A 23,212-nucleotide genomic window follows, 5' to 3' on the forward strand; every position below is an offset into this window, starting at 1 on the left:
TCGGGCAGGGCTACTTCCGGCGGCGGGCCGCCATCTTTGTGCCGGGCAGAGTGCCGCCCGGTTGCCATGGCAATAAGGATGCGGGGGAAACACTCTCTACCTGCGGGCCTGCTTCGGTCTCAGCGCCGGGCCCGGGCCCCTCCTGGGTGCTGGATACCGGGTCTCCCCTCCCGCCTGGCTCCCGGGTCAGGCCCAGTCCTGTCCGCAGCGCCAGGCCGCGAAGCCGGGCCTCAACCCAGCCCCGAGGTCCTGCGGGCGTCGCTAGGGGGCGCCATTGGTTCGGCCGAGCGCTGCGCGCGTTCTGCTCTCGGGCTGCTTGGGGGCGCGGCTGCGATGCAGCCATCGGAAACAGAAAATCCCCTCTGATTATTTGTGCTCGTTTGTGTGTTTTCCGCTTTAAGTGTAGCTCCAACCTAAAGCACACACGTTATCTCCTGTTTCCAGTCCCTGGAGGCAGCAGGAAAGCGTGCAGATCCTTCTCAAGGCACTTATTCTGCCTGTGCTGTGTATGGGCTCAGTGCCTCTGACCCCGCACGTGTGTGCACGCGGTTCTGTTCGGACCTGGCAGGCACACAAATAGGGCGTTCTTCGTGTTCTGAAGGGATTTATTTGCATGGAAACCACAGATAGCACAGCTGCCCCGTGCAGTGGTCGGCACTGCTGGCTGCGGGGCTCAACATTCAGAGTTTATAGCAGAGCCCACGTCCAAACATCTGCAGCACAGACCTCGTCGTTTCCCTGCCGATGCACCTCCAAGCACGCACAACCCTACCCAGTGCCGTCTGCAGCCGATTAAATCTCCAGCAGTGGCAATTAACAGGCTCTGATCCCCTCAGAAGCAGCACAGAGGTGTTGCCAGCCTGAAAAGACAACCTCCTGCCTTGGAGTTGTTCGTGCTGAGTTTCTGCAACCCTCGCGCCTGCAGCTTTTTGTGGTCACGCTTCATCTGTGACCCATCTCGTTTTGTGGCTGGTGCTCTGAGTCTGTGCTGTCTTGGAGCAACGTTGTGCTTTTGGGGCAGCCGGCTCTCCCACGGGGAACCTCTGAGCTGAGACAGGAGGGGGAACAGTGGGACTGTGGAGGACACAAAGTGCACTGCCCATGGTGACACTCTGGGTTTGGTGCCTTTTCTCCTCCTGGGAGGAATCCAAGCCTCTTCTATACTTACACTGCTCTTGCCCAGCTCAGGCACATGCACAGAAAGTCAGAAATGGTAGGAAAACTTGTTTACTTTCCTCCCACCCCCATCTACATTTCCATCCCTGTGACACAGACGGCCGGGAGCCTTTGCTGCAGGAAGGCTCAGTTCCACACCGACACCGAGAAACATCATATTGCTACAGAGAGAAAGGCTTCAGGCAGAAATGCTCTCCATCATGTTCCAGTCACAATGTCTTACATCAGACCCACACACACTATACAGAGCACAGATACAGATACAGAGGGGTGTATGTACAGAACATGGCAATGTGGCACAGTGCTGCTTGAGGAACCCAAGCTTGGCTAGGAAGGACTCAGCACTTAGCAGCAGCCTAAGCTCTTCTCCCCTTGCCCTGCTCAAGTGCTTTTGTTGCCTGTCAGCACCGCAGTTGCTTCCAGGCTCATGCACGCCACAGCCAACCCCACATGGATGCTGAAGGGCACCCAAAGAGCTGGGTCTGACTGCTCCTGCACGCTGCTTGTGGGGTGCACAGCAAAACAGAGGGGTGCAGAGTGTCTCTACAGCATCAGGGATAATAAAACCTTCTGCTGGCATGTCTGCTATATACACATATGTACAACCACCCACCCCTTCCCTCCTGACCATGCAGTACAGTGTGGGGTACTTGGGCTTTGCGTCCCTTGTCTCCTTCTGGTCGGGGCACAGATCCAGACTGGCTCCCCTGATCCCAGCTGGAACCACGTCCTTGGTGCTCCTGGGTTTTGCTGTCCTGGTCCTGGAGCAAACAGCAGGATGAAATCTGACACGAGGAGTGTGCAGCTGGGGTTGCAGGCTGACAGGGAAGGGTAGATGTGTCCTCAGGCCAGAAAGCAGCAGTTTGCTTTTCAGATGTAGTGATGGCAAGGTCGACTTTGAGGTCTGCTGCACTCTTTGCCTGTGCCTTGATGATGATCTCCCCTCTGCACAGCCCTGGCAGGGTTGGGACCAGGAGGACGCAGGCTCTCCCTGAGAGGTTGGAAATCAGCTTGTTCATAGCAAGGGCTGAAACAACCCCAGGAGCACAGCACAAACTGCAGCTCTCAGGCTATACACCCCAGTACTCCCAGCACAAACACCATTGGCACTGCAGAGCCCCAGTGCCCTTATCTTGCAGTCCCAGGGGGTTCAGCTCTTACATCTTTCTGGAGCTGTTTTGAAGAGCTACTGCTGTTAGTGTCCCCAGCGTGCTCCCTCTTAGCCCCTTGGTGTGACCATGGGCCCATATGCTGCTTGGAACTGCTCCAGTTGGGTGTAAGCAAGGCTCTGCAGGCAATGGTCTGATGCTGGCTCCTACTCTTCTATCTGCAGAACGGGAACAAGGGGAGGGATGTGGGAACCAAGCCTCAGCAGTGGTGTGGATTCAGAGCTTGGGAGGCCTTGGATCCTCCATTGAGGACAAGGGACAGAGACTTAGGGAAGCCCTCCAAAGATAGGACAGTGCAGTTTGTTAGGAAATTGTTATTTTAAAGAAGTCCAAGGCAGCTTTGGTGCTGATATCAGGAGCTATAGAGATGCAATCAGAAGGCTGCAGGGCCGAACCCAGCTTCTCACTGCCCAGCAGGCTTTGGCTGCCAAGCGCTGGGCAGAACCAGCCGCCACAGCACCAGGAGCCAGGCTCTGAACTAGGATGCAATGTTCCTCTTCTGTGTGTGGGATCAAGTGATGGGATTGAGGACAATTAGTTTCTCATGGGTGTGGGGTCACCACACGGGTGCTGGCATACAGGATGGTTCTACAGGACACGGGACACTCTGCTTTCCATCACTTCCAAACTGGAATAAATCTGTTCCAGCCAGGGCAGGCGGGAGTTGTAATTAATCTTACTTGCCTGGGAATAGCCTGCATGTGAAGTGGCAGCAGAGCTGCTCCGGCACTTGCTAGATCAACCTATTTGCTCTGAAATGAACTAGGAGAGATATCTCATTATGCCGCTGGCAGCCCTGCGAGGCTTTTCTGAGCAGATCCAATATGAGGTCAAGTTCCAGCTAAAATCAAGTGGCTGAAAAGGAAAACTTTGTTACTCACAGCAGCAACAGCACTGCTGTTTATTAGGCAGTGATGAGCCAGCCTGAAAGCAGCACACAGAGTTACCCACGGCCAGAAATGGGAACACCCCATGTTCCCCTGCATGGTGGGGAGGTGGTGGCAGGACCGGAATGCTGCCAGCAGCACTGCAGCACCTGCTGGGGGCTGCAAACATCAGGCTCTTACCCTCTCCCCTGCCTCCCTGACACCTCTCCTGCTCCAGGCTCTTTCCACACAAATAACTCTTCTCCCACCCACCAGATATTAAGCACCCGGAGTCCAGCTGACGCATCGCTGCAGCCCTGACACTGAAGCCTTACCCTGGCAGAGGGCTGCACCGGGCTGGCAATCACGCTCCAATATTTCACAGTAATGTGACAAGCTGCTCTTGTTTTAATTCCTGCGGCATCAATAGGCAGCCTGCGCTGCCGTCACTGCCTCTCGCCTTGGATTTACACCCCTTAATGAAGCTGTCGTGAGGACACGCTCAGCAAGTGGCTGCCAGCAGCTCAGTGCTGAGCCCCCGCAGAGGTAAATGGTTAAAAGCAAATAAATGCTGACAGTGCCCTACTTTGCCCCAGTAACCTAAGCCCCGTACCCAGAGGGGTGTTCTCATGCTGGTGTCCGAGCGAACTGTGCCAGGGAGCAGGCACTGAGCCCAGCACTGAGCTCCTGTGGAGTTTTGGGACTGGTGGGATGCTGGGGTTGCAAAGTAGGACAGGGGTGATGTGCTGGGAGCGGGGGGAGGTGGAGACATCACTGCAGAACCACAGGAAAATAGGCACAAGCTCTGCCCTGCGCTTCCCCTCCTGCTCACACAGTGCTGCCAAAGAGGGACATCATGGTACAGGATTTGAGTGCTGACCCTGAGGCTCGTTGGGGCACAGCAGATTGCTGCAAGACATTCTTGAGCAGCTAAACGCAGCGGGCACTGCAGCCACTGGGTTCTAATGGCTGCGTTTGGTGTCTGAGCAGAGCATGTCAGCTCCTGGGGTTATGCCATGGGAGGGCATGTGCTGGGCTGAGGTTTACTGTGCCCACGGTGGCTGGGCCAGACCCACCACCCCCTCACTGCATGACCTGCACCCCAGGGACCCCCTTACCCACGTTGGTTACAGGAGAGGCACTGGGGTTTGGATGCTCTTCTCTGCTCTTCCTCTTGGCTTCGTGCTGGAAGCCCCTGGGGAAAATGCTGTCCCCCCTCTGCAGTTACCTGCAGGACGTGCACCCCAGCAGTGACAGGGGTGGCTTGCAGTGGTCACAGCCTTGCTGTTAGCAACAGGGCGTGGAGACATGAGCAGCTGCAGCCATCCCACAGAAGAGGCAGCCTGGGGACTCTCCTCCATGCATCTCAGAGGTTCCTCCATGCATCTCAGAGGTTCCTCCTTCAGCTCAGGGTCCTCTGCTCCGCCCAGTCCTTTTGGCTCAGGTGAGGGTCAAGCCCCATTGTGCCCCAACTTCCTGTCAACCATATTCTCCATCACTCCTTCCTTTTTTATGACTTGCCTGGACAGAGCAGGGAGGTGTTCTTGGTAAGCAGGCGATGTTCACTCATAGCAGCTCCAGCCCTGATGATTCTCTGTGCCACCACAGGGACAGGACAAGCCCACATCTCACCTGGCTGTCAGCAGCAGGATGAGCAGCAACTGCACAGCTGTACTCCAAACCCCAATGCTACTACTGAGTAAATGCTTCCAAGAATTTCCTACTGGATTGTACAGTGACTGCTCAGCCAGCCCGGCCATGGCTCACTGGGGAGATCAGTCAGAGGCTGATGTGAACAGATCCAAGAAAAAAGAAGGAAAAAGGGGGAAAATCCTCCATCTGAAGAGAAAATCTATGGGAAGGTGATGTCATAGGAGGCAGGAGGGCAGGGGCTCTCCTGCAGCAGGGAGGCTGTGGGGCTGGCAGAGGCAGAACAGAAGCACGGAGGGACCCAAAAGTGCTGGAGAGGGCTGTGTCCTCGGGGAGCCTGCCTCTGTCCTGCCGTGCCTCCTCCATGCAGGACAGCTCTCTGCAAAGGAAGCAGTCAAACAGCAGTAGGGAGGCTTTAGGGAAGGGTTGAGTAACTTACAGTCGGGCTGAATGTAACCCCTTGTCTCCCTGGGGAGGACGTGACTGCAGGAGCATGCTTGTGCTTGCAGGGAGCTCCCAGGTCTCGGCTCCCAGTCGGCACAGCTCTGCAGTAGTGCAGCCAGTGTGTGCACCTGTGGTCTCAGTTCCTCCCGAGGCCACCCCATGTGCACTCAGGTCCCAGCCCAGCCAGGCTGCATTCTCCATCCATCAGTTCGATGTGAGCACCGTTCCGGGGCAGAGCACCCAAAGCCAATTTCAGCCCCATGGGTAATACCAGGAGAACCAGCAGAGCTGTCCCAGCAATATCTGTTGCCCACAGCGGCACTTTGGTGTTTAAACATGCGCTGCCACGTGGGGATTCCTACAGAGTCTTTGTGTTCCTGGTGAGGCAGTTCCTCTTGAACCATATCCTTCACAATGCTTGAAAGCCAACCCAGCAGCAGCTTGGGAACCAGCCCAGCTTAGGACACCCACCCCACTGGGGTGTGCATCTCTGGCACTCCTGCCCGACTCCCTACGTACCAGTGCCATTGGGAGCAAGTGGGGAGAGGAGAGCGAGTGAAGGACAACCCCGCTGCCCTCTCAGATGCTTGTCTGCAGGTCACCATTGAGCAGGGTCCTTTGGGTTTCTGTGGTCTCGTTGAGCCTGGATTTGTCCTGCTTGCTGTCACTTCGGTCCGCATCGTCCATGCCGCTGACCTTCACCAAGCAGAGGACGTTCTGAAAGCTCTTCTTGAAGTTATCAGACAAGAAGGCATAAAGGATGGGGTTGGCACAGCTGTTGGCATAACTGAGGACCACGACAAAGTCGAACATGCCCTTGAGGACGGGCGTGGGCACGATCAGGACAGAGACAGAGGAGACGTTGAAGATGTAGAAAGGGAGCCAGCAGAAGATGAAGACAGCAACCACGATGGAGACCATCCTGGTGACTTTCTTCTCAGACTTTTTCCTCTTGGAGGAGCCCACCCTGATGCCTGAGGACTTGACTTTGATAATGATGAACAAATAGCAAAGGCAGATAATGGTGAGAGGCACCAGGAAGCCAAGGATGAAGGCGTAGATGATGAAGCCCGTGTACCACGCACCTGATTCTCCTGGCCAGATGATGGTGCAGCTACTCCTGCCGTGATTCTGCTGCACCCCAGCATAAATCATGATGGGCATGATCACCAACAGGGAGACACCCCAAACGGCCACGTTGATCATTTTGGCTGTCCTGGGCCGTCTCCACTTGGCAGACTTAATGGGATGGACAACAGCCAGGTAGCGGTCAACGCTCATAACTGTCAAGCAGAAGATGCTGGTGAACTGATTGATCCCATCCACTGTCATGACAATCCTGCAGATGGCTTTGCCAAAGGGCCAGTGTACCAACGCAACCTGCATGGCCAGGAAGGGCAGCCCCAGCATGAACAGCTCATCAGCAATGGCCAGGTTCAGGATGTAGATGTTGGTGATGGTCTTCATCTTGGCATAACGAAGGATGACGTAAATCACCAGTGTGTTGCCGCACAGCCCTATGATGCAGACCACAAAGTAGATGAAGGTGAGGATGGCGTTGCTGGTTAGGTCGAAGTGCTGGCCAGTGGCATTCTGTGATGCATTGGTGGGGGCCTCTACAGAGAAGTTGTCGAATGGGGAAGCTGGAGAGAACCAGAAGGTGGTGGCGTTGGGCAGCTCGTATTCCAGATCCATGGCTCTGCTGGTTGTGGGGCACAGGTGGCTCAGAGAAGACAAGATGTCATCTCCCCTTGCTTTGGGGATGAAGGAGAAAATTCTAGAAATTGGAGAAAAATAGAAATGAAGGGATTCCTGGGGAGGATTTGCCCATCCTGCAGCCAAGCTCTGTAGAGAGATGCTCCCTGGAGGGCTTTCCCCAGCCCACCTCCGCCACCTCTTTCCTCCCTGCACGGGGAGCACGGAGGAGTCTGCTCTGGACACATCACGGCGCCTCCTGCCTCCGGAGCCCCCACGACCCCCCGAACCGAGACCGATGAATAAATCCCCTCTGGGTGCGACCGACACTCGGAGCAGTGACAGCGGGGGAAAACCTCCCCACCCAGCACGCAGCCGGCGAGGAGCCAGCGCCCAGCTTGGGAAAGGGAAACCCCGAGGGGCTGCCTCTACAGTGGAAGATGCGGGGTAGCCGGTAGCCGTGCCCGAACCCCGCGCTCTTCCGCGCCCTCCCCGCTCCAGCCGAGCTCCGCTCCCGCCGGCTCCCCGCGGCTGCAGCCCCCGGGTCGGGTAGGGACAGGCGGGCGGTGCCGGCCCCGCTCCTCTCACCTGCTCCCACCGCCGTGTCCTTGCCCGGCCCGGCCCGGCGGGCACCGGGGAGGCGCCGGCAGCGCCCTCCGTTCCGCACCGCTCCGTTCCGATCAGCTCCGCGCTGCCCGCTCCGCCGCCGGACCAACGCACCGGCTGCGCTCCGCCCCGCTTGGGGCGGCTCTGCGGGGCCGGGGCGGGGACAGCCCTGCCCGTGCTGCTGTTCGGTGTCACTCGGTCCAGCTCGGTCCTGTCCAACCTGTTCGGTGATGCCCTGCCCGCGATGCCCCGCATGTGCTGCCCACCGTGCCCGCACTGCTCTCCCGACGCTGCCCTGCAGTGCCCGCCCGGCTCTTTCAGAGGCTCGGATGAGGGATGTGGAGGTGTGTGCTGGAGCTGCTGTGCAGCGAGCAGCGTGGGATCGGGGACCCTGCAGCACCCCAGGGCGTGGGGGACTTCCCCATCTCCGTAGGGCTTCCAGCAGAAGATTCTTCATGCTTGGCTCCAACGATAGTGCAGAATGCTTGGTTTCTCCTGGTGCATCCAAGGTGTACAGGGGGGGGGGGGGGGGGCAGGGCACGGTGATAGCCGCACCATGACCTCACTGGGGCTTGCACTGCACTAAGTGGTGTGTGGAATTCCCATTCTTTCTTGGGATGCTGGGACTATCTTTACCCAAGGATTTTGCATCCTGTGACCAAAGGCAAGGCAAGGCAGGTCTGTGCTGGGTTGGCACTGCCTGGGAGTGGTGGAAAGGTGGTGTGATGGCCATCCACAGCTTTGAGATGTCTGCATGAAAGCTGGGATTCGTGCAATACAGGTGGCAGCTGCCACAGCCTGTCCTGCTGCAGTTACCCAGTAACGGTGACTGGAGGAGGAAGACCAAAACCAGAGAGCTTTGGGTGAGATAACCTCTGCTCTGGTTTGTTTGAGATCTTGAATGCAATTAAATAGTAACTATTCCTCCCCCCTATCTTTCCACCAGTTATCAAAGAGACAACAGAAAGCAGGAAATTAAGAGTGACTTGGAACAAAGAGCCAGGAGCGAGGCTGCTGATTGCAGCAAGAGGGGCTGGGAGGTTCTCATTTGCACTTAGCCATTCACTTACAGAGGTGGATCCAAAGACACGGGGTCTTGGAGGAAGAACAAGAACCATTATCAGCCTCATAAATCTTTTTGGAGGATGGAAAAATCTGCCCCTAGAATAAATGATGTGGATATTAATATCCCAGTAAAAGCGGGAAAGGAGAGAGGATGTGGAGGATGAGAGCTTGGCAGGTGCAATGGGTGCTGCCCATTGGGGTTTGGGTCCCACTGCGTGTGTCACCAAGGGCAGCTCCTCACTGGCATGGCTGGCAGAGGAGGAGCAGGGCAGAGATGTTGCCTGGCAGGCAGGAAGAGGGAGTGCATCACTCTGGTGTGGCACTGGAGAAGAGCTCGATGCCTTATGACCTTTTCACAGTTGTTTTGTTTTCCCTCAGCTGCTCTGTGTGCCCAGGAGGGCTGTCCTGGCTATGCCTTTCCCCAGGAAACCATGGGGTTTCCATAGACCATATCCTCAAAGGCACGTCAGCAGTCATCCCTGCCAGCAGGACAGACAGCACAGAGCCTGGCTGTGTGTTTTGCAGTGCTGCCTCCTTGAATTTCCCCCCTGTGCAGGTGATGTTGCCATGTCTGTCCCTCGTGTCCCTGCAGTCTCTATGTGCCCTGGCCCCATCACCCTGCAATCAGCTTGCAGCCTTGGTTCCCCCCAGAGCACTGAGGACTTTTCCCACTATCTCTCTCCACCTTCCACCTCCAGGTCCCATATTTGGGTTGCTGTGCAGAGGCTCCAGGAGGGCTGTCCCCATCCCCTCCGCCTTGTGCTGTCCCAACCTGATGCTGAGCATCATCCCATCACCATCCTCCTTCCTCCCCATTTGAGCAAAGCGCAGTCACCTCTGGCCCCACAGCTCGGCCCCCCCTGCCCCACTCTGTGTGAACTCAGCCACTGAGCTCACATGGCTGAAACCAGATCTGATCATTGAAAAAAAAAAAAAAAAAGAGAAAAGAAACGAATGAAGCAAAGGGGCAGTGAAGGAGGGCTGATCTGAGCTGATGGCTGAATGGTGAGGGGTCAGCTGGCCAAGGCAAGAGGGCTGTGCTTGAGCCTTTTGAAGGTTCTTTTTTTTTTTTTTTTTTTTTTTTCAGTTTGATTAGATTTAGCATTGAATTTTGGCCTCATGTAGAGATCTGTTCCTCTGGGTGGTCCCTGGTTTGGTGAGACGCTGCCTTACCCCAGCAGCTGGTTTGGTGCTGGCAGATAAACTCCTCTTTGTCTTTTAGCTTGCCAAGTATCCACTCTGCTGAAAAGCCATTTACTGGCAGGCGTGGATTTGGGAGAAATGCATGGCCCCTTTCCACACAGCTCTGACTTCCATACAACCCATGGGAGAGGGGCAGGGGGATTACGTGACCACAAAGCAGCTTTCAAAGTCCCTCTGAGTCTCTTGCCATCCATTCCCAGCTGTTCTTCGAGGGTCATGGAAAAAAAAACAGCGTTTGTGACCCCTGTCCTGGAAATGAGTGTTACAAAGTGCTGGGACTGTGGTTGCCAATGGAGGGAGAGGGTGACCTGACCTTCCTCCCCAGTCAGGAAGGAGGGCAGGGGGCTCGTCTGGGTGCTGTTCAGGAAGGCGGGGGGGTTGGTGTGCTCCTGCTCAGCCCATCTGCCCGTGGCTCCCATTATCCTTGTTCATAATGTCTTAGGGATGTGGTTAGTGGGCGCTGGGGATGGGTTGCTGGTTGGACTTGACAATCTTAGAGGTCTTTTCCAACCTGAACGATCAATATGATGCTCTTGAAGCCTGACCGTGCTCCTGCTGGATGTAACAATGGGACAGGTGGGGTCTGCAGAGGGATCAATGGGTCTGGTGGCGTGCGGGTCCCTCTGCAGCCCCTGCATGAGGCTGTCCTCCTCCTCCTCCTGCTGCCTCCCACTCCTGCAGCCCTTCCTGCAGCCGGCTCCTTGCCTCCCGCCTCTCTCATTCTCCCACTGCCATTATTTGCCTTCATAATGAGTTTATTGATCTCAACCGAGAGTAGGACTGGGCTGCACTGAAAGATGCTGCTCGCATGGGCCGTGAATCATAACGATAACTCCCGATGCTAATGAGCCTCTGGCAGCCACGGGCTGCAATCCCAGCTCCCGCCTGCGTCTCTCCCTGCTGCACTCTGTGCTCTGCAGGGCTGCATGCATTAAATTTAACAATGCATTTGGCAATAGAAATTCATGCAGCCACTCCAATTGTTGGGGTCAGCGACACCGTGTGCTGCGTGACCCCGCTGTCCCAGCAGGACACCTGCACTCTCTGGCTGTACTCCCTCAGATTTGTACCGTGTCCTTTATGTCTCTCACAGTGAGCCTAAAGCTGGCAGGGAGGCATAAAGCTGTCACTCGGTGCTCTGTGATGGATGGGTGTCATCAGCTCTGGCTCATGCAATGGAGATGCTGTGCCCCTGTCTGGTCCTGCTTGGGGGGCAGCGCGCTGTGCCCCATCCCCAGGGGAGAGGGATGGAGCTCTCAGGAAGCTCTCATTCCTTTGGCTTACCAGTGGATCCAGACTGGCTGCATGCACTGCTGCAGACACTGATGGATGTGTGCTGTGGCCAGGCCACGAGGACACACCGCTGGCAGGGCAGTAGCACAGGGGTAACAACAGGGACATTGAGGGCTCTGCAGATACACCCCAGGTGTGGGTGCCTGGGCCATCGCTGTGCTGCTGCCACACTGATCCCCACCGGGAGCTTTATCTGAACAAAGTGAAGGGGTTTCAGTGCTGGTTCCAGTGCATCCTGCTGCTTCTTATTGAGAGACACTGCACAGAACTTGCTGCCCCTCCTGTTGTTTCAAATTTTAGGGTCTCTGGGTCTCATCCCTTGCCAGCTCTGCCTACACACCGCCTGCACTGTCACAGTGGGGAGCAATGATGTCCCCATCCCTTACCAGCACTGGGCTGCAGGAAACAGGCATAGATGGATGTCAGGTGGGGTCAGCCCCATTATTTTGGGGAAGGAGACATGGTGGTCTGTGCACGTCACTGGGAAAGGAAGGTGTGAGCTGATTTTATTGGTGCTTCTGCAGAGTCTGACTGTTCCCATTGCCTGGGTCTCCCTGCTTGTCCCCACACAGGGATAGCCCCAGTGTTGTCCCTTGGCCCTGCCAGCTGTCCCCACCCCATGAGCCCTCATCATGGCTTGCTGGGAACCTGGGGCTGTGGGCGGGAGCTTTGTGTGCTTAGTCCTCGCATCCCTCCCAGCTGGCACCTCATGCTACATCTGCCTTGTTACGGCAGCTAATGAAGGATGCAGGCAATTATGGGGGAAATTGATTAAATCCTAAATCAGAGAGGTTTCAAATGGCCTCAACCTTCCCCAGCTGCAGCAGGGGAGGCTGATCAAAAACTGTTAAAAGATAAGCACTAATGAAGAAGCGTGGTGGTGCAGAACTCAGTGCATCCTGCTGCTACCTATGGTGCAGCACGCATTGCTGGCACCGGGATGTGCTGAGCACAGAGGCTGGGGTTCCTCTGCTTTTGGTGTAAATCCCAATCCCTGGGCTGCCAGGGCTTAATTGTTCCAAGGGAGGGATGCTCCTGAGGCTGCTCCAGCCCTGAGATGGGGGGATGGATGGCGGTGTATGGGGAGGTGCTTGCTGGGGTGTATTGCAGCAGGGGGAGGTGTGCTGGTCTCTGGGGTGCAGCCCCCGTCAGTGAGCAGGACGTTAATTAGCGAACAGGTCGATAACAGCGGGACGGATGGGAGCTGCACACCGTGCTGAGTGCAGGGTCTTGCTCAGGTGCTGCTCCTCCCTCGGTGTGAGGGGAGGGGGCACAGCCTGGGGACACCCCGATGCAGGGAGCGGGAGCCCTGCGTGACGTGGGGACACAGCACGTGGGTGGCATTCGGTTCGGGCTCACAAGGAGATGCAGACAGCTCCGGCCTCGGATGCTCCTAGTGGAACAGCCCCTGGTTGTTCAGCCTTTTTATTTTTTCCCCCAGGAATCGGGTTAATTCTGGCTTCTCCCTCCGTCACCTCGGTGATCTCCCACGCCCGCCCGCGCCGCTCCACCCCCGCCTTGCCGCGCCCGTCCGCACCGCCGCTGACGGCCCGCCCCCGCCGCGCTCCCATTGGCGGAGAGCTCGGAGTGGGCGGAGCGTCGACGGCGACACGTGTGCCGGCACCAGGAAGTGGCGCGGGGCCGCAGCCGGGGTTCGGGGCCGGACGGTGTGAGTGGGGCCGGGCTGAGCGGGTCGGGCTGCGCGGGGAAGGGGCCTGGAGGTGCCGAAGAGGTTTAGGATTGTGAGAAATCCGTGGGGTTGGGGCCTGGGCGTGAGAGGCTGCGGGCTCCGGGCTTTGGGTCTGGGGGTTTCAGACCTCCGGCCTGGGCTGGCGGCTGTGGGCCTGGAGCGCGGAGGGCTGGCAGCGGGTCCGTGCGGTGTGGAGAGGGACGGTGTGGGGGCTGTGGGGCTCCGCAGGCGCTGGGGACGCAGTAAGGGAGGTTGGGGATATCCCTCTGCTTGGGGCCAGGTAGCTGACCCTGCTGTTGGTGCTCCTGGGGCAAGGCTGGCCCCTACGGGGGGCTGGGAGGGCACTCTGAGTCCCCCGGGAGGGGAAAAAGAGGCAAAGGTATGTGTGTGGAAAGGTATATTTATCCCTATATGCATGCATTCTTAGCCAGCCTGTCTGTTACAAAGAAGTGCTGCTCCCAGGTGTGCAGTAATCCCCTCCTGGCTGCCTGTAGCCACTAGCTGTGGTTTTGAGCCATGTTGTGGTGCCCATTCCAGGGATAATTCCCCTTCTGCTGTCTTTGCTGTGCCATAAAGACATCTGTCTTTTGTGCCTGTTGAATGGGTTTTTGGCACAAAGAAGTGGGGTGTGAGGCACGTGCCTGGGAGCTGCCAGGAGATGTGGGCCAAGCTGTGCTCAGTGAGGTGTTAGATTGATCCCTGTGTTCTTCCTGCTCTTCAGTGTGCACGTGAGGTCATGCTGGAAGAGCTCGCGTGGGAGCTGGACTCGTGCTTGCTCCAAGCAAAACACCCTCCAGACTTGGGAGATGCTCCAGTGGGTGGAGGATGCCATTCCCTGCCTGGATAGGGCTTCTGCTCGCAGTGTAGCCCATGGGTCTGAGCCCAATGTTGGCTGCGTGTGGGGTTGGACCTGCCTGTAATCTCTCCTCTATGATTGGGTTAAATTGCAACAAGAAGCAAGAAACACAGAGAGAGAGGGCACACAGCTCAGTGAGCTCTGTCCCCTGAGTGAGGGGCTGAGCTCCCCCATCAGCCAGGCAATGACACGTGGTTTGTCCCACATCTTTACACTGCAGGCTTCTCCTGATGCTCCTTGTCTCTCCTAGGCTGCCGTTCCCTGAGCACTCAGCATGATCCCAGGGCAGGGCCCGGTGCTGCAGGCGGTGCTGGGGACCCTCCTCACCTGGGGGCTGACAGCTGCTGGCTCAGCATTAGTGTTCATCTTCTCCAGCGGGCAGGTGAGTACTGGGCAGTGGCTGCACTCAGCTCACAGGCAGCTTTGGCTGTTGGAACCTGAGCAGAAGGGACTTTATTTTGGCCTTGAGTGGTCCTTGGGCTGGCAGGGAAAGAATCCAACTTGTTCCTCTCCTGTGTGCCAGCACAACAAAGGAGGAAATGAAATTCCCAACCCTGGGCTGTGGTGTGTGGGGCAGAGCAGTGGGCTTTTTCTCCTCTGCTGTGTAATGCTCAGAACAAGCAGAGCTCTAATCTTTAAATTATTTCATATTCCGAAATTGGAGGCCCCCCCTCACCCCCCCTGCTGTTGTGTTCAGAATTGCTGTGATGGATTTATTATTTATGTCTCTCTCTTGTGATGATTTATTCAGGAGTGCGCTGCAAAGTGAGATTCCTTTTGCAGCAGTATGCTGCTTGTCTTCTTGGGGGAGGGTGATGTGCTAAAGGAGAAAAACTGCTGTGGGTGAAGCAGGCAGGGTACGTGCTGGGCTACAGACTAATGGCTTTGTTTGTAGCAGCACGTTGTTAGAGGAGCAAAAACCTTCAAGGGAGGGGATATGAATGGCAGTGGTGTACACGTGGCTTCTAGTTTGCCCCCTACATCCTTGGGGTGATCATAGGGCAGCATTGGTGAGTTGGCACGTGAAGTTGTAGCCAGGACAGCACTCAGGCTCTGGGTGATACTGGAGGAGACACCTCTGCTCCAGGAGGGTGACTGCAGTGCTGGATATTGAAGCACTGCACGCTGTATGACAGCAAGGCAATTGCTTGGGTTGCAAAAATGGGAAGAAGAAAGTCACCTTAGTGTGACACCAACACAGCTGCCTCCTCTCCATGTGTCTCTGTGGTGTGGCTGCACCCTGCCTGTTGTGCCCTTAGTAAATGCTGTGCTTTGTGTTCATTTTGTTGTTTCAGAGGCGGATCCTGGATGGGAGCCTGGGCTTTGCTGCAGGGGTAAGTGCTGCATCCTCCTCCTGCTCACTGCCTCCATGTGCTTTCTCATGCTGACATCTCTGCTGCTTCTCTGTACATCACTTGGTTGCTTGCTGCTGTTAGCATCCCCTGGTGCTTACCTGCTGCTCTGCTGTGGCAGCAGAGGGGCATGGTGCAGTGCTGGCTGGGGGCACGGGGGTGCCAGCTTTGGGGTTATGCTCTTCTCACCTCTTTGGGCTCCTGAATTCCTTGTCCTGGAGCAGTTCAGATGGACTGGAGAGCTCTTGTCCTGCAGGCTACTGTGCATAGCTCGCTTCTTGCTGTCCTGCTGAGCTAGGGTGCTTAAAATCCTGGAGAATAAAGGCAGTGAAGCCTAAATCAAGGGCATGCAGTAAATGTAGTGCTCACTAGGTCTTGAAGGAAGAGGTAAAACTGTGGCATCAATTGTGGTTTGAGGTTGTGCTGGGGCTTGCGAATGTAGAATGTCTCCCACTGCCCAGACTCTGGGGTGTTTATGAGCAAGTGGAGGCTCATTCAGACTCAATAAATCACATTTGTTTTCTATGTCTGAGAACTGTAGATGTTCTTTGGCTGCCGGTGCTTGGTGGACGGCGCTGCTTTTCCCTGCAGTGCTGGTGTGTCTTGGCGACCTGCTGCAATACCAGACACCAACCTGTCAGCTCCTGAAGGCTTTAGGAAGGCCCATCAACCCTGGTAGGAAGCCCTGAGGAATGCTCTTGGCATCACTGCCTTGTGTGTTGGGATGTGCTGTGGGAGCTGGCTGTAAAGAAGGATTTCAGGAGTGGTTTGGCTGTGGGTGTCTGGACTTCCCACGTGCTGTCGGATCCATTGCTGTGTTAGCAGAGGTTGGATGCAGCTCCTTGCTGCCCAGTCCAGTGCTGCTTCCCTCTGTGCATTCCTAGTGCCCCTGGACACACAGCAAAGGGCTCAGCCAGAGCCCTCTCACTGTGTCCTGGCTCTGTCTCTGGCATCTGGAGCATGGAAGATGTTGCCAGATTTCAGGATGAAGCAGGAGCCTGTCTGTTGTGCAGCATGTAACTGCTAGCACTGATGCTGTGTGTCGAGCAGGGCTCCTTGTTATGTGTGTATTCCCAACCACTGCAGCCCTATTGATCAAGGTGAAGTTTGTTTACAGCCCTGGAGATCACAAGTCTTCCTCTGTTCCAAATGCTTGAGTCAAACCCAGCTGTGCTGGGGTCAGGAGGGGCTGCATCAGTGCCCAGGCAGGTAAGGTGAAGCTCTGCAGAACTTGGTTTGCTTCCTAGCAAGTTTTTCTGGAACCTGCTAGCGATGTGAATAGTTCAGATAGTCTGTTGCAACAAATTCTTGGGTCATCTTTTATAAATTAATCACTTGTTTTAGGAATTGCCTGTTTTGGAGCTTGGCTCCAGCGCTTGATTTCTGAGCTGCCTTTCTGCCAGAGACAACCTTGTTCCTACGAGCAGCTCATCTGCAAGTCAGGGAGATGCTGCCAGGTGCTTCGTACTGTCTCCATCCCGTTCAGCTGTGGCACTTCTGTCCCCATCAGAGGAGGTACCAGGATGTGCTATGGGTGCTGCTGCCTTCTGACAGCTGCTGCGTTAGCTCCAGTGCTGTCACTGAGTCATCCCTGCGTGGCAGAGGTGTGGCTCGGCCGCAGAGCAGATGTCCTACAAACACTGGCTTTTCCATGGCTTTCTTGCATTTGCTGTGCTGGGAGTAGGGAAGGGAAGCCTTCCTGAGATCACTGCAGTGTCTGGAGGGAACACCATCAGGATGACTCGTGGCTGTTTATGGGTTGTGCTGGTTCTGGTGAGCTGCTCATGCCAAGCACGAGCTGTGCAGCCCTGCTCTGATGCCAGCAGCCTCTGGGGAGGAGGTGATGGTACCACTGCACCTTTTGGGAGCAGCTCTGCACCCTGGGGCTGAGTGCTTGGGCAGCACTGACGTGGCAGAAGCACTGGAGCTTGGAACTTTGTCCTTTCTGCTAGATTTGTTCCAGATGTGCCCGTAGCACTCTGCCTTTTTGCCTGCTAAGGGACCAAAGTGCCTCTCTCCAAAGGTTGCACTTAACCCCACACCTTTAAACTGCCCCTGTACCAGTGGGGGGTTACCCCAAGTAACAGAACCCATCCGAGTTCCAGCCAGGCTTTGCTCCTTGCAGCTGAGCAGTGCTGCAAGCCCCTTCCTGGCCACGCTGGTGCCCTTCCAGCAGAAGACAGCAGGCAGTCTGTGGGTGCTCTGTGTGCTCTGACTGTGGGGAGGAAGAGCAGGATGTGAGCAGCCTGTTCTGAAAGCTGTTTGTGCCGTTCTCTCTCTCTTCTGCCCTGAAAAAAATTGTTTCTTCAGACAGTGATCAGGGACTACTTCTCCTGTTGTAAGGAATTTCTGCTAAACGCCGTCTCTTTGATGTAAATCTCTTGCCAATATATACAGGCTATGTCTCCGAGTGCTGGAATAGAGACAGAACTGAATTTCTCTTTATCTGTGGTGCGAGCTCTGAAATCTGGGCTGTTGGGTTTCTCTGCATTCCCCTGTGCTCTGCTGGAGCCAGCAAACCTCCTCGCCCCGAGTGCTGCACAGCTTCTAACTGCACCGCTTTGGTGCTCAGCTCTGTGTCCCTGGAGCCACAGATAGGGCTGCTGGGGAATGTGCCATGCTCTCCTGGGCCAGGTTTGCTTGTGAGATGGGTCACAGCAGTAATTCTATCCTGCCGGTAACAATTTCCCTGCTTGTGTCTTGGGAGCCTGCGTTGTGAAATATTGAGAATGAGCTCAAGACTTCTCTGCCACCTGTGACTGAGCTGGGAGGTCAGGGATGGGGACGCTCGAGTGACTCGAGGTGGATGATCCAGTGTGGTTGGGGACCTGGAGAGCCACAGTTCACCCTGCAGGTCCACCTTTGCTCTGGGGGAGCGGGTGCAAGCTGGAGCCTGTGCTCACATTACTGTGATGCCCCGAGCTGGGGCACAGCCACAAAGTGAAGCGTATTTGTTTCACCCCTTTGGTGTGGCTGCCTGTGCTGGATGGCACCTGTGGAGGTGCAGGGAAGGGGATGCTCGGCTGCTTCCACCCCATTGCCTGCTGAGCACCTGGCTGTTTGTCTGCCTCAGTTCCCTCTGTGCAAACCATGGATAACAGCGGGTTGGGCACGCAGAGGCGGTGAGTTTCCATGGAGACCAGGCTTTGCTTACTGGGGCAGCTGATGTGGAATTCTGGTTTTTCTCTTAAATCTGATATTCTTCAATAAGACCTTTTTTTCTGAAATGCTCCCTGTTATCTCAGCGTTGTCCTGGAGGTGCTGTGCTATCTGAACATCAAGGGGCTGATGCCTATATGAGCACTTGCAGTCCTCATTCCCTGCGTGGCTGTTCCTTTTATTGGACTGCAGTTTGATTTCTTTTGTCCCAGGTGAAGCAGAAAAATCATGAAGACATGCTCTTTACGCTGTACCAGATGAGTCTGGCAATGAATATTCCCTTTCAGTGCTGCTTAAAACAGCATGGGTAATTTACACAGGTCTGCTGAGGCTGGTTCTTGTTGCTGGAGCCTTAATGAAGTCAGGCACAGAAGTCCACTGGGGAAGCGTCCTGCCAATCTCTGGCCTTCAGTTCTCTTTCCTGTTTTGTTGGGGGGAATCTCCCTTCGGGTCCTCCCATCCGTGTGCCATTCATGGGGCTGCTTCCTCTGAAGCTGTGCTCCCACTACAGAAGCACGATGCCAAGAAGGGTCCTGCAGAGAATGCATTGTGCATGGAGAAGGCTTTAGTTTTGACACGAGTGTGGTTTCAGGTGGCTGTGCCCAGCTGTGGCACTGTGCCACCCTGCTTGGGGTGGGGAAGAGAAGTGCAGAGCTGGGGCTGCAGTGTTCTGGGGAGCTTTGGGTGCTGAGTCCTCCCCTGGATGGAGATGCTGGTACTGGTGGGTACCTGGGCAGTGTTGTTGTGGTTGTGGACTGGCATGTTTTGGGCTATTTCCCATCAGTAGGAGGAAACAGGTCTGGCTTCACTCATTTTCCATGGTGCCAGGCTGTCCTGGAGCGAGGCAATCAGGTTCTGAGCCCACGGGAGCCCCCTGCTTTTCAGAGCTTAATCTTGTGTGAGCTCAATCTCAGCTGTGGAAAAGTCTTGCACTGCTGCTATGGAGGTACAAAGCAAGGGAATGAAACCAAACCCACCCTGCACATGTGTTCCATGCTCCTGGCTGAGAAGACCTGCTGTGTCTAGATGTGCTGACTGCTGTAAGGAAAAGCTGGGCTCCCTGCAGCTTGGGGGTGCTTTGGGTGCACAACTGCCTTCTGCTGGGCCTCCTCCTCCCCATCCTCCCTTTGTTTTCCCAAAGCTGGTGGATTTATGGTGTTGTTGCAGCTCAGCTCCAGAGCATGAAGGCTCTGCTGAGGGTTTGGCAGGAGCAGTGTGTGCCTGTGCCAGCCTAGTGCTGGGCTCCTGCTCTGGTGGAGCTGAGCAGACCGCTATGCACTGCCAGCAAATGCAGTGGGAAGGCTTTGTGCAGAACTTGTCCTCTGTGGGAATGGCTTCGTGCTCTGTTGGTCTGAGCAGGATGCAGGCAGGGCTCTCTCTTGAGTGCATGGTGCATGCTGGAAGGGAAGATCAAACTTCCTTGTTTTTGCTTTGGACACCTCTTGTCCTGTGATGCTGTGGTGTTTGTATCCTGTCTCCATGGGGGGGGATCCTGGGCTCTGTGTGGCCATAACCACTGTGTGATTCTGTGAAGAGGCTTGGTGACCCTGGGAGTAGGATGGGAGGTCATCTGAATGTCCCACAACTGAACTACCACTGCCATTCTTGCCAGGGTGGCTGTAGAGGTTCACTGTCATGCTGACAACCTGGGCACAGAAATGAATCCCTTCTCCTTCCTGAGCAAACCCAACCTCTCAGTGCAGCCCAGCACTGCTCCTTGAGCTGGTGAGGTTTGGGCAGCCTGAAGCTGTGCCTTGCTCCTCTGGGGGCTGCATGTAGCAAGGCTGGGGGAGCTCTGATGCTGACTTCAGTGGTAATGGGATCTGGAGGCTGAGCTGTGTCAGCCCTCTGCTTCACGTGGGGAATGATATCTTAACATAAGGTGACAATATAATTCTGCAAAGCCTTTCCCAGTGTTTCCGTGTTGGGGTGTGTTGTTGTTTTTTTAAAGGAGGTGGCATTTGAAATATGAAGTTTGACAGCTGTGGTTAAGTCTGACATGACAGCCTGCTTTCTTCTTACTCATAGAGAGCTGAGATTTACACAATCCCTCGGGGACTGGTATCTACAGCAATAGGCATTTCACTCCTTCTATAAAAATGATTTAAAGTGGGGTAGTTCATTACACATCTCTGTTCTGCAGGAGGATACTCATACAGCAAGAGCGAGCTGGGCAGGCCCTCCTCTGAGCATCTTGCAGCTGGCAGAGCATCCCATGCACCCTGTGGGGTCTGTGGGATGGAGAGCAGCATCCCCACTGGTGGGGATGGAGACCCTGAAAAGATTGCTCCCCCATGGTCTCTGTCCTCATCCCAGTGTCACAGACCCATCTGTGCTGTGGGAACAGTGGGTATTCAGCTGCTATCTTTGCTACCTCTGCTTCACATCTCTTCCCTCCCCCCTGTATTAAGCCTGGCTTTTGGATGGAGACTAAATAATCATTGAGCCCAATGGGGTCATTCCCCAGAGCTGGTCCCAGGTGAGCTGCAGCGTTGTTGCTGGGGCTGGGCTGGTGATTTCCAATTAACCCAGCCCAGTGCGTCACGCAGCAAAGCAGAGGAAGAGATAAGGGGATAAAATACACATTGGTGATAGGTTCTTTAGTATAAGCTGGTGGAAGCAGTGCCTTGCTTGGCTTTCTGTTCTCTAATCTGGGAAACATCCAGAGCAACCAGCTGCATCAGAACCTGCCCTGCTCTGGGCTCGGTTGGAAAAACCCCACAGGTCCCAAATTTTGTTTTTCTGGGATAGTTCCTTCTCCTTCCCAGGTGTTGCTGGGCACTAAGCCCAGCACTAAGCAATGCACAGAGCTCTGCTGGGATCTGTGCCCAGAGCGGGCAGTGCCTGGGTGCTCCCCAGGGATAAGGGAGGTTTTCCTGCTCTGCAGTTGCTCCATCTGAAGGACTGCTGAATTCCCCAGAAAATTCCCCTAACCATCTCATGTGCTTCACTCACTGCTTTAGGCTTGAGCCAAGAAAAACACTTTTGGTTCAAACTGGTGGAAAATCCTTCCTTCTCCATCCTTGAGTGATGCATTTGGGCTGGGAGCTGGGTATGGTGGTGGGGCTGGGTTACAGTGGCCACGCTGCTTGTGTAGCCGTGCACATCAATGCCCATGGGGACTTTGGCTCTCAGCCTATAGGAGCAGAGCAGCGTGGTCCCCATGCTCTCACCACTCACCTTCTGTTTCCTAGGTCATGCTGGCTGCCTCCTACTGGTCCCTCCTGGCCCCGGCTATTGAGATGGCTGAGCACTCTGGCAGCTTTGGAGCCTTCGCTTTCGTCCCCGTGGCCGTGGGCTTTGCTCTGGGAGCAGCTTTTGTTTTCTTTGCTGACCTGCTCATCCCGGTGCTGGTAAGTGCACTCCCAAGGTTCTGCCTGCTGCACATCATGGGGCTGACCCAGTGCTGCAGCCACAGCTGGTGCCAGTGTGCTCTGGGCTGCTGTTTGGGATAGAAACGTGTTCCTAACCTCAGCGTAACATTCCTGTTTCCTGCAGTGTGGGGTTCATGGAGCTGAGCAGGGCATTGCTCACAGCAGGCTGTGGGGTGGGTGCAGGAGCTGTGCTTGGACAGCAGTGGAGTAATGCTGCAGGTCTGCTGGTAGTCCCAAGCCACGAAAACTCATGTATTTTGTGCATCCTCTGTGCTTCCTTTGCATTTTGCTGTGACAGAAGCCAGATATAGACTGTTTTCTATCACAGATCTAATGAAACTCTTTTCCCCAAGACTCTGTAGCTCTGCCTGAGCTGAATGCAGCTTTAGGCTGTCTGTGCTCTTTCCTTTTTGCTTCCTTTATTTTCCACGCTTCTGCTTTTGTTCTTTTCACTGGCAACACTTCACAAACAGCTCAGGTGTGACCTTCTGTTTCAGCCCAGAGGTTTAATTTGCAGAGCTGCCAGCCCTCTGAGCATCTCAGAATTGAATGAACCACCCTACTGTCTAAGAGTATTATTAAAAAAATAAATAAATCAGAAGCTCTGTTGGACTTCGACGGCTGAAAACCTACAAACAGCTTCATCTGTAAGGATGTTATCAAAACCCTCCAAACGGATTAAAAAAAAAAAAATCAATTATTTTTGTGCAAGTAGGATTATTTGTGATGAGGAGCATGAGATGTTCCCTTTTGAGGAGTGGCAGGGCTGGTGGTTGTGGCTGTGTCAGTGCTCCCCACACCTTTGCATTTCAAGCCTCCCCTAACAGACACAGGCAGATGCACCAGATCTCTCCCTGCCTCCTCTTGGTGCTCCTAGAAATGGTGCTTTGCTCTGGGGCTGTGTGCCTTTGCTCAGAACCTCTCAGCAGCAGCACTGTGCAGAGCTGAGTGTGCTGGCCCTGCTGTGCAGCTTTGGGGGACTGTCAGCAGCAGGTCTGTGCCTTTTGTGTCTGCTCTGTGCAACCTGAAGTCTCCAGCACTGGTTTGCTTTGGTTGCATAGTGCTGCTGGGGCTGTGTGTTTGATCAGCTGTCTGATGCTGGTGTTTCTCAACAGAACAGACAAACAGTTGCATCATGAAGCCTGCTCTTTCCTGGTGGCTGATGCTTTGTGCTGGTGTGCATTTTGAAATGGGAGTGTGTGTAGGGGGGGAAGAGAAGTGGGGCATGAAATTCTTGTGTTGTAAAGAGCAGGATGACCAGGGACAGTGCCAAGTGTGCTAGAAACACGTTGGTCTTGCTGGGGCTCAACGTCCAGCAGAGTCCAAATGGGAGAAGAGCTGCTGTTCCTGTTCAGCTCTTTTTGCTGTTGCGAGCTCTTCACCTTCACCAAGCCTTGCTTCTTTCTACATCAGTTAACGTCTTGCAATCTTGATTTTTATTTATTCTTTTCTCCCTCCTCTTGGAATCAGGAGATAGAGGCATGTCAATGAGAGCACTGGGCACACCAGCCCTGGGCAGGAGGAGCCGTTTCCATATGCAGCTCTGGCAGAGAGCCCTGCCCATCCCTGGCACCCCTCCCTCATTGCCGTGCTGTATAGCAACGGGTCCTAAAA

At 55.1% G+C, this 23,212-nt stretch overlaps 2 protein-coding genes across 5 annotated transcripts in view; one reads left to right on the plus strand and one right to left on the minus strand.

The window, feature by feature from the left end:
- Positions 1-38: 38 nt before the first annotated feature.
- Positions 39-7,938, minus strand: SSTR2 (somatostatin receptor 2). The gene is made up of 2 exons (XM_090122109.1): positions 7,589-7,938; positions 39-7,082 (listed from the first exon to the last, which is right to left on the minus strand). Exon 2 carries the CDS (start codon positions 6,998-7,000, stop codon positions 5,885-5,887), a length of 1,116 nt encoding a protein of 371 aa, XP_089978235.1. The 5' UTR covers positions 7,001-7,082; positions 7,589-7,938; the 3' UTR covers positions 39-5,884.
- A 4,785-nt stretch (positions 7,939-12,723) lies between these two features.
- SLC39A11 (solute carrier family 39 member 11) overlaps positions 12,724-23,212 on the plus strand; it is a 59,949-nt gene continuing 49,460 nt past the window's right edge. The window contains exons 1-4 of one of the 4 annotated variants that reach the window (XM_090121769.1): positions 12,724-12,834; positions 13,964-14,095; positions 15,009-15,047; positions 21,419-21,577. In XM_090121769.1, the coding sequence (XP_089977895.1) occupies positions 13,988-14,095; positions 15,009-15,047; positions 21,419-21,577 (306 nt within the window). In that variant the 5' untranslated portion in view covers positions 12,724-12,834; positions 13,964-13,987. Of the gene's footprint in view, positions 12,835-13,214; positions 13,237-13,963; positions 14,096-15,008; positions 15,048-21,418; positions 21,578-23,212 lie in introns of those variants that run through there. The other 3 variants (XM_090121767.1, XM_090121768.1, XM_090121770.1) reach the window with 3 other exon arrangements.

Source organism: Phasianus colchicus, chromosome 20, assembly GCF_987193195.1.
Source record: "Phasianus colchicus chromosome 20, bPhaCol1.hap1.1, whole genome shotgun sequence".
NCBI classification, from domain to species: domain Eukaryota; kingdom Metazoa; phylum Chordata; class Aves; order Galliformes; family Phasianidae; genus Phasianus; species Phasianus colchicus.

Excerpts from the sequence above, each read along its gene's own strand:
- SSTR2 (XM_090122109.1), bottom strand. The coding sequence starts at position 7,000 with ATGGATCTGGAATACGAGCTGCCCAACGCCACCACCTTCTGGTTCTCT.